General features: G+C 38.6%; 1 protein-coding gene across 1 annotated transcript; it reads right to left on the bottom strand.

Moving 5' to 3' along the window:
• Window positions 1–1,456: 1,456 nt before the first annotated feature.
• Window positions 1,457–5,533, bottom strand: LOC118389499 (homeobox protein Hox-C13a-like). The gene is made up of 2 exons (XM_035779403.2): window positions 4,733–5,533; window positions 1,457–2,508 (listed from the first exon to the last, which is right to left on the bottom strand). The coding sequence occupies exons 1-2, from the start codon at window positions 5,391–5,393 to the stop codon at window positions 2,249–2,251; spliced, it is 921 nt and encodes a 306-aa protein (XP_035635296.1). The 5' UTR covers window positions 5,394–5,533; the 3' UTR covers window positions 1,457–2,248.
• Window positions 5,534–11,251: the final 5,718 nt, after the last annotated feature.

Raw genomic sequence — 11,251 nt, 5'->3', positions numbered from 1 at the left:
TAAATTAGTTCATGCCACACCTTGGAGCACAAATGAGTGAATGAAATTGCTGCAGACACTAAACACGTAAATAATCTGATTTTTTAAAGCCCACTCTTAAAATGACTCTTTGCTAATAATCTACACAGACAATGCTTCTTTCGACAAAATATCTAGCCTATGTTATGCAGTTAATTTAGGTTTCACGGAGATATTCTCAATAACCTATAGACTGACTAAACCCAGTGATTTCGTTGTCATGACAATCTTCCATTATGGAATGAAGATATAGGGAGGCTAATTTATATCAGCTAGTCCTGAAGTAGATCGACTTCTCGGTCGAACGCAGAATTTAAGATAATATGATGAGGACTAGTTAAAGTCAGGATTGGGTTTATCATTCTAGAATTTAAACCATAATTGAACATTTTCAGTTTAGGGGTTCTTAACAATTTAGTCCTGGAGTAGTCTATGCTTAATGTCATTGAAGCTGGTTACAACGGTGACGTTCAAAGATGTACACCTAATGTTATCATATTGGGTTATGTGTGGTAAACATATGCCACTTTATTATTATTATTATTATTATTTATTTATTATAGCCTACTGGTTATTTATCGAATAAGACAATTTGCCCCAAATCATCATCATAATAGCCCAAATAATATGAAAATAAGGTTATTATTGCCATTTTGATTTCCGGTCCATCATTTAGTTTGCATCCTCAACAAATGTTCAAATGCTTTTCTGATTTGCACAACATTTAGACGTACATTCTTAGCTGTCATCAATCAACTAATTGTCAATGTGCAATATCTATTCTCAACCAGAACTCAGGGTAGACAAAAATCCGGGACACTAAAATTAGTATATGTTACGTTTGGTATGGTACTGTATGTATAATTGTTTTTTGTACGATATGTTACGAATTATAGTTTGTATGATGTGTTAGAAATTACATTTTGTGTTACGACCTGTAATTCATGTAATATTACGAATTTACAATACATTTGTATCATGTACTAATTTCAATTTGTTGTTGCTAATGTTATGTGGCTAGGTGGCTAACGCTAATGTTAGCTTGGTGGCTAATGTTAGCTAGGCTAGGGGTTAGTGATTAAGGTTCGGGTTAAGGTTAGCTAACATGCTAAGTAGTTGCAAATGAGCTAAAAAGTAGTAAGTAGTCACAAAGTAGCTAATTAGCTAAAATGCTAACGTTGTCTTTGATGAGGTTGGAACACGCAACCTTTGGGTTGCTAGAGGTTCATGTTTCATTCCCGTCCAACCACTCTCCCTTTCGCTTTTGTCTTAAGTAACCATACTAATTTGAGTGTCCCGGATTTTCATTTACTATTTTCTACATCCTATAAAGTGACACCGAATATGTCATACAGAGACAGAAGAGTAGACATTAAGCGATTAAACTAGACAAGATCTCGATCAAATAGAAAACAGATTCTATCAAAAAAAAGTCATTTGACCTTGTTGGTCGTTATATTTATTTGTATATGAAACACGTTTCCATTGAGTAAATGTCGATCAAACAAAAACATCACAGTTTAAATGCTGCACAAAAGAAAGGAATAAAACAGCTTTTGTGAGTGCACAGCCCGGATGCAATAAGACCTAACTCACTATACAAACCAAGTGAGAAAAGATTATGCATTAATATGAAACATGTTTTAATATTCTTATATTGATTACAATCATTCTAGTTGCATGACAGACATATCATTCACTGAAAAAAACATTATCTAAATATGATAACCATAAAATATAGCCATTTACAACCTCTGTCATAAGACAGAACCTTTAATTAAATAATAAACGCACGGCACTGTACATAGACAATAGCAGACTTGCTCATTCCCTTGGGATCAAACTAAAACCGCCATACAATATCATTGAAATATAGTTTTCAATCTTGATGCGTCCAATACCTGAAAATGTCTGAACAAGATCACTGTATGACATCCCCAAAGACCTCGGTTTACTTTATCAATCACAAAAGTTTTTAATTTAGGTCTCAGGCTATACTATCAATGCTGGTAGCTTTCGACGCTCCTGTAAGGATGTGATCATTCGTTCCAAACCAGGTTTAGTAAATCTTCTTCTGTATTTCCTCCCAGTTTATGTCCAAATAGGGAGGTGAGATTAAGTTTGTGTTTTGCAATGCATCATACCAGGTGAGAATAATGTCAATATATAAATATCGAGCGTTAGTGATGAAAAAGTATTTGAGTTGCCATGCCAGTGACATTGGACTGAATCAAGTGGCATGCATATGAGAGCTTGATTTAGATTTACAGACGAATTTCTTCTCCTTCACCCGCCGGTTCTGGAACCAGATGGTGACCTGGCGTTCGGAGAGATTAGTAGTGGCAGATATTCGCCGTCTCTTGTCTTTTGTGATGAACTTGCTAGCTGCATACTCTTTCTCTAGCTCCTTCAGTTGGATCTTGGTGTAAGGAACTCGCTTTTTGCGGCCTCGTCGGTAACTGCTGACCTCCGGTTGCAAAGGCACGACATCTGAGAAAAGAAGGGCATAACAACCGTTGGTAATTCTACAACAATTGAAAACTAGGAGAAACAATTTGAAAGATATATACAAACTTTTTTTTTTTTGGGGGGGGGGGGTGAAATGCTATGTGAAAGTTCCCAGCACTGATCCCATGCATTCAAATCATTGCATTTGTTGAAGTTCATGGTCCCCGTTGATTGGCTATGCTAATTGATTAAGATGGGCCTAAAATACTTGTAGGCTATGGTAGGCTATGGTTGGACTTAACTTATGTTACATCCCAATCATTAGGGTTTAAAAATAAAGAATCTAAATGTCTAAACGTTGGTCTAATGGTAGGCGAGCCCATTAAAGGCGCTGCATGGTTATTCGGTGGTCTGCATTGGCGGTGCAGCATTTACGGTGATCCTGCCTCTGCTGAAGGCAGGGCATTCATACTTCTTGCGTTTAGCCGAGCAGTGCAGAGATGTTGTGAAGGAAGTTGTCAAGGAAGTGAGTTTGTGTTGATACAGGACCTCCCGCCCCTACCGTCAACCAATCATGTCAATGCGGATCCCTCCGCATTGTCACAACATTTGAGAGGCGCACGGCGATGCCGTACAGAGCTTAATTTGGTCTCTGCATGCCTCCAGGGCCCGCTATTGCGTTACACCATCCATACCGCGCCTCCGACCACATTTTCGGATCAAGCATGTCAGCCATCTCTAGGCCTACCATGATTACTACTTAGTCCAAACATAGATATTTAACCTATGCATATTCAAAACATAAATTGGCATACTGATATGCAAACACTACGAATATTAAGCCTTAATTATCGGAATTGGGGCTATACAGTCACTTAGTCTATGAGAGCGCAGGAACAGGCTGGGCATTCAGTAGCGAAGCATATCTATATTGATAGCCCCTGATCTTAAACTTGAATGCAGCTACAATTGATGTAATACAGCTAAATAACAAGACATCACATCTCATTAATTTAATCATGCGGGTGATCTGTGTGCAAACAATCTCAGTAGGTTGGTTGGTTAACAGTCCTATCCTATTTATCCTTAATACTAAGTTTTATTTCAGCGTGTTTAAGAGTGCATCCATGGCAGAGATGAGATAAACGACTATTTTAACGAGGTCATGGACAACATGAGGAATGTGCAATGGTACAACCAAACCCAGGACGATAAAAAAAGAATTGTAATCTATTTCAAAAACAGTAGATCTATTCTGTGTTATGGGCATATAGCGCCAATATCACACTATCCCAATATTGACTGTATTGGCCAACGACAAGTTTGGGGAAAGTGGTCATACAATCTCCAGAAATCACGTGTGTCAACTGAACTAGATTGTGAATGATAAACCAATCAATCCAGGAATCCATGAGCTATTCTTAACAAGATGGGACGTGATACTGGTATTCATAAATGTAATGTGCTATTCAATAGGGGCAATTGGCCTACCACATAACTAACGGATCAATTCGTTTCAACTATAGACAATGAGAACGCATACACTTCAAGCTTTGATTACAATTGATTTGGAATTGAATTTGAAATATTAAATAAAGAAATTGAGAAAAAAAAGCGTCTCGCCATTGCAAATAAACCTAATGCGTGAAAGGGGTGAGCTTCAATACACCACTCCCTGTCGTGACTAGATTTACTGGCACTGAGCAAATATGTTATTTTATCGGAGATTGCAACGGTGCCCTGCTCCAATCCATAAACCTAGTTGTATGCTAAAATGAAATCAAAGGTCTTGTTTTTGCATTTCATCTGTTGTGGTCATATCGTGAAGCAGCCGTGAAGACGAATGATGGTAGGTTGAAGGAAACTAAATATTTTGGTAAGGTTATGTCTTTCCAATCTGTTTTCTTTGCTTCTATATTTTGGCAGACTAATTTCTAGTCCCATATCCGGCTATTGAAAAACCCCATGGCCTCCTCTCCGGACTTCAACTCAAGGATGAACATAAATAAACACGCCTTCACCCTGTGCGATCATGCACTGTATAGTCTCAGTCGTATGTTTATTTGAGATGGCTATACAAAGGAAATAGGTTTTAAATGCATAAATAAAATACATTAAAAGGAAATGTTTCAATGTGACATATATAAAACATGTAACAAGTACACTGGTTATTTAGATCCTTTCGTATAAGAAACCACAATGCAAGCCGCGTGGAATCCCCCCCCCCACACCACCACACATACACACACTAAAACAAATGTCATACCTGGGAAGGGCGACTTCCAGAGATGTGTTGACTGTGTTTGCTCTTTAGAACAGTACACCTGTCCATCCCAGCCATTAGATAGAGCCCAGTGCTGGTAGCCATCCATGGGAATCAAAGTTTCATGTCTCGGTTCCGGGTGCGCACTGATACCGGGAACCACCGACACGTCCAAGTAACCCGGGACAGTCTGGTATGAGCTGGCAAAACCCGGGTAAAATGCGAACTCCTTTGCCCGGCTTGACAGATCTTCGGTGGGCAGTGCCGCGCTGGGTTCTGCATATTTCTCTGCGGGGTGGTAAGAGCATTGCTTCTGCTGCAAGTTAACGTTGTGCGAGTGTGACAACCGACACCCGTAATAAGGGCTTCCGAATGGGTAGCCATAACCAAGGGTGGCGCTGGAGGAAGTCTGGGGAGCGGGGCACTGTCGCCCAGTGTCGTGGGAGGGTATGTCCGGGTACCCAGAACCCTGGTGGCTTATGGTGCCGGAGTGTCGTCCCAACGCCGAGTGTGATATCAGTTCCCTGCAGTGGGTAGCAGGACAATTCCCGCTTAGTCCCTCCATGGATTGGTTTTTATTCGGATTACTTTCATTCAGGCTTTTTTCATATACATACATCAAGGTGTCCGCCCAGCGTGGATGCAGAACCATCGAAGTTGTCATATCAGGGGTTGACAATGCTTTTTAAAAGTCAACTACCCCAAGACGGACACCTCATCCCCAAGCACATTTTTTTTGCGCATGCGCAGCGCAATACCCAAGTGTTCAGTTCATTATTGAGACCCTGGGATCCGCCGACACGTGATACGATAACGAGACCAACACGAGGGTGTGTTGGGGGTGGGGGCGAGGGGCTCATCCATTTAAACCGCCTCTTGTGCATGTTTCTTGATTGCAATTTTAAGTCCAGCGGATACTCTCATTGGCTTATCATCGGCAAGTATCCTTAAAGGGGACATCATACATCCCTAACAGTTTTAAGGTGGAGGATGCCATGATCGTCATATTTTACAAAACGGAAATGAATTTCAACTGAACCACATAAAGTATCAATTCGCCAGGCCAGTGCTATTTAGATAGGCCTACGTCTGAAGATTCTCGATTCTTGATAAGGTAAAGATTACACTTGTCTGAAGTACTTTGCTCTAACGATATTTGTATGTAATCAAACCGGCTAAGATACATCAATTAGTCTGTCAAACACTATCTTAGTCTATCACATTATTTTAGTATGTCACATTATCTTAGTATGTCACATTATCTTAGTCTGTCACATTTTTTTTTACCAGAAGATTGTTGTAGAGCGCAGAATAACACACCACCCTTCAAAATGGAATTGTAACCTGTAGGACTTTTGGTTGGAATTATCTTCCTGTTGTCAATAGCTTAATATCGAACATGTTCAGATAATTCTCCATGACGGCTTCATTTATTTAACTTGACTGACATTTTAAATGTTCAAATTCTTTGTTTGTGTATATAAATAAATCACAAAACCTTGCCAGGCCAGTTAACGACAACCCTCAAGGTGGTCGACAAGATTCCCAATCTTATGCTAATAGCAACATTTTCTTTCCTACAATAGTCCTACCACTAACGTAAACAGGCAAATGCAATTGACACAAAAGATGGAAATAAAATATAAAATAAAACCTCTCTCCACGGCACAGAGAAACCACTTTTGCTCAGTTGTATACTCAGAAAGTGGTTTGTTGAAACATGCATCTGCTTGGTCTGTATAATTTGGGGGTAGCCTAACAAACAGAAATCGCGGTGCAGTTTTGGCAAAACGCTGAAAATATGAAGAACATCGGCTATTATCCACCTCCCCTAATATTTTTTGGGAGTTATAGCAGTGGTCCATGCATATTCTCCAATCTAACGGAATGTATTATCTTTTCGAATAGGCTAGTGAGCAAAAATGTGTATTTATTTTCCCCTAATGCCAGTTGTTGTAATCTGAGTCAACAATCTGAGTTAGGGACACAAGGTCTTGGTCTTGCACCGGTCTCTACATTATTTCATTGGACAAAACGTTATTAACCAAACATAATACCTTATATTTCAGGTTTAGTAATAAGTGCATACGACGTTCAAAACGGAGTTAAAAATGTAGGATATTGCTAAATTCTAAGAATTGTGTTTTTTAGAGATGTGTATGCACTGAGGGAACGTGTTAGTCGCACGATAAACACAAATTGTGATTATTAGGCCCATCTAAAATCCCTGCCATGATGGTCAAGAATCAGTCTTATATAGCTAAATGCACCAGGTATGGGCTCTGTGTCAAAAATCAACATGAAACAAACCACAACCTATAGGCCATTGAAATTGAAGAGATAAAGAGAATACAATCGTTAAACTATATATTCGGTTTGTCGCAGGAAATAGGAACTAATCTGCCAGCGGAGCAACTCACAAATATTGACCATTCATTCAAATTGCAGACACAAGGAAGTCCAAGGTCAAGGTAGGGAACGCAGACTGACATGGTCGTAATAAGTCTAGACAGGCAAGAATGAACTTCACACCCGCATTGTGGAGCTTACGTGCAACCTCACTGCAATTAGGAGAGACAACAATGACGCTTCCAAGTAGCGGTTTCAGAAAACAAAATCTGGATGGAACAGTCGGCTTGACATACAAAGCATATCAAACCAAACATTTAGCTATCAGAGAAACATCATCTGGGTAAAGCAAAACATGCTGTTTTTGTGTTTTTGGCCTTTTAGGCCTATTCACAATATACTCACATTTTCATTATGAGCAAGAATGATACAAAATCAATTGTTGGCCTACTAATCTTTTGACGAAGAGTGAGGAAGATACAATCGATATAGTACCCTATTTAACGAACACGCATAGGCCGGAATGCAACGTGTGCTTCACGTGGCCAATGTGATAACGTTCGATATATTCCATCATATGATGAACACATGGGAATTTTCCTTTTCAAATTGCTAGCAGTAGATATAAAATATGAACACATTTCTGCTATAGTAAAATGTCAATTGTAACATATACTAAATGTGAAATCTAAAGCAGCTTCGAGTTAAAATACCATTTGTATGTCATCTTTCATTTATACACGTTTTTATACAAGAAACGTTAACTTATTTTTCCTTATCCATGGATGTTAAAAGTATAAGGCAACATTTTGTAAATCAAAATTCACGACTTGAAAGGCATATAGCATATAGTAAGGTTTAGTTTATTTCCATGGTAAACAACATTGGCAGCTGAGAGCGGAATTGTATTGTACAGTCCATAATAAATAAACAACTCACGTGCATTATGTCCCCCAATAGAACCAACAAAACAAGTAAAAGCTTTGATTTTCAGAATTTGGGAAGTTGCCGTGCATGGGTTTGGTATCAATGAAGCTAATACGCTTTCTTGCATATTACTTCACAAGCATACCATTTCAAATGGCTTAGTAGGCTAGTCTTGTATGCTAACATGTATGCAGGCCCTAACGTTAATTATTCATGCCATGGAGCTACCGAGTATAACAACCTTTCCTTTTTGTTATTTTTCCTTCATTCATATTTTTTTATTTAGACCTACTAAATATCATGAGAACTTTTCTGAAACCGACTGGATTGTTTCAACTTGTTTTGGATTGTTGGATCAACTAATTTGAAATATATTTCTCTCTCAAGCGTAGTTATAGACTATGAAAATAATACGTTCTGTAATCATTAAAGCTACACTATGTAAGGTATGCATACCATCAAACATGGGCCAACACCAACAATAACTTAAACCGTGGGGCAATTTTCCAAGGTGCATCCATAAATAGCACTTCCTAGGATTCGTATAATAGCTACATTTATCATTAAAAATTAAAGTAGGCCAATCAACATTCCATGAGAGCAACATGATAGGAGTCCTCCTACATAATTTGTATAAAACGTTTACAAATGTCAAAAGAAACATAAGTAAGACATGACAGTTATATCCTAATCTATAAGGCATATTCTTCCAAAAACCAAGGGAATAACCAATTCCATAGTTTTCAATTTGTTTGATGTTATTCGTTTTGTAGGTTAGTCTCATTGAGATCATATTTTCTGCAAAAGAGTCATACCATTATCTTAAATAACTAATGAGCATAATCTGGAAATCTTAGTTTTATATTCGGTTATGTTTGTAATTCGCTTGTCTATTTTGTGTGTGTTTGCTTGTTACGAAGCATAGGCCTATACGGCGCTTTCCGGCACGTGGAATCAAATTAAGACGCACAGGCTCCTAATCACATAATTTCATATAGATGCAAGATGGCCTACACTTGTCTAAGTTATATTAATAACATGTATAGTCCTGGTGAAATGAATGGACTGTCCCACAACCATGTGGCATCATGAAAACCACAATCACACATGTAGCAAAGATTCTTCCCTCCGGAAGATTTTTCATTGATCCTCAGCGGTAGATTACACTTTACTCGACTCTGTCGTGTTCAAATGACAGCAATGTGCATGACGACCCCCTCATTAATAAACATTTTTCTCCCATCTAAATTAGATTATTAATTTAAAGTGAAGTTCGGGTAATTGAAGAACAAACCCATCAAAACGCTTTTAGTATTCATTGTCTTTTTTTCTGGCAATACGTTCAAAACAGGAGCATGGGTGGTAATGTACGCGATTCAGTTCCAGTGAAGTTTCTCAGTGGGCAGACACTTTCTCCTCTGAAAGGCAAGAGAAGCCTTCTGTAAGGCCTATCAGAAACACGTGTCAAATTGGTGAGATGAGTTTTCCACATATCCTTTACCACCTTCACCAAGCTGTCGAAACTGTAATAACAGGTGGAGATTTGATTTAATAGTAAACTTGGTCATTGTTCAATTTGATTTATGACACCAAATGATCAATGGTAAATAAGTCTAATATAAAAATACAACTGGACTGTTGTAATATAATGCCGGTTCTGCAACGTTTTAATGCGAATAGTATCAACAACTTTTACACGATTCGGCTCACCTGCCTACGATCTGGCCATGATGATGCACTGGTTTTGGCAGTAACCTTATTTGATTGAATATCCACCTCTGCAGAACCTGGATAGGAAACACAGCCGCAACATTTTTTTTTTGTGTGTGGAAGAAGTGATAGTCTTTCTTGATTCATACAAAACATGAGATGGGGATTCTGGATTTATCTTGACCAGGGATCTTGGCGAACGTGTTTAAATCTTAACGGGAAAATAGGTTTTGATTTAGCCCACAGGGGTCCACTCACTACCCGAAACGTCGAAGTGGTGAGTATTAAGCATAGAAATCTATTGTTAACATGTTTAAAACATGTCCATTGTCCAGTATGGACCGTTTTATGCAATGAGCTGAATGTAACCAAATGTATAGTCTGTTTGTATGTAGTAGTTTGGCCGACAGCACTCCATGGATTTCCCAATCGAATTAATAAAAAGACCACAATATACAGTATATTCAATAATCTGAAATAACACAAATCGTTCTAAGATTATGTGCTCCCTATCGTTCAAAACTTGTCATTGATGCTCCAATAGTTCCATTAACATTTTCTGTCAATATTCTACATGGGCTCCAATTCCAAATCTGTAACATGTTACGCACAACATTAATTAGTGGATTTAGAAGGCACAGATAATGTCAGCATGGGTAACTGCAGTTACATCCGTCAACCTAAAAAGAGAGACAATGATAACGTCAGTATATAATTTCATCAACGACAGAAAGTGGCAGTTATTGTATGAGGAAAATACCGTGCGCTTAATGATAAAACAGGCAACACTCCACATGAGGAAAAATAACAGGCTTCCAGGCCATCAGACATGATCTCACATTAGCTATAAGAAAGGACAAATACCGAAACTCATTCATGTCAGATAGGCCTATATAAAAGAAGTGAACACAAAGGCTGTAACAGAAAAAGGCCCACAACGTATTTGTATAAAGATTTACTATTGTAATTATCCAGGCGAATAGTAAATGGTCTGGGAGCATATGAGATCATTTAAATCGTCCAAGGTGTGCCCCCAGCCTTCCATCACAAAAGGCCCGGGGTTAAGTTCCTTTATTGCCAAATTAGGCAACTGGCGGTTCCCTTCATTCAGCTTTTACCAAATAACTGTAAACTCTGAAACGGGACAATTAAGATTCCTCTTACAATTTCAATTACATTCACCATCCTGAATTGCACAAAGGTAAAACTAGATCGAACCGTGACAAGTGGGGAGACGCAACCTATCTTGAGAGGTAAGGTATCTTTGTACTCGGAACTTCACGCGTAAATTAGGCTACCTTTGCATTACTTGGAGTTAAGCGCAAATCTAAAATTGCCATCTGGCCAGAAGAGCATTTTAATTAGGCCTACATTAAATACCTAAAAGTCGTCAATTCCCTCATGTCTGAAGACCATTTGTGGGCTATGATCAAACTGGACCTATGAGGCTATTGGCACAATTCAACATAATCCGTTATGATGGTCACCATGTATGTGCACTATACTCCATATGACATGGATTGGGTAAGTATTTTC

Source organism: Oncorhynchus keta, chromosome 10 (genome assembly GCF_023373465.1).
Source record: "Oncorhynchus keta strain PuntledgeMale-10-30-2019 chromosome 10, Oket_V2, whole genome shotgun sequence".
Taxonomy (NCBI): domain Eukaryota; kingdom Metazoa; phylum Chordata; class Actinopteri; order Salmoniformes; family Salmonidae; genus Oncorhynchus; species Oncorhynchus keta.
Note: the sequence above shows the minus strand (reverse complement) of the source record. Positions and strands in the feature narration are given on the sequence as shown.

Bases quoted from the DNA above. Each gene is read 5' to 3' on its own strand.
- LOC118389499 (XM_035779403.2), bottom strand. From the start codon at position 5,393: ATGACAACTTCGATGGTTCTGCATCCACGCTGGGCGGACACCTTGATG. The intron at 2,509-4,732 runs GTATGACATTTG...TTCTTTTCTCAG, and splicing joins CTGGAAGTCGCCCTTCCCAG to ATGTCGTGCCTTTGCAACCG.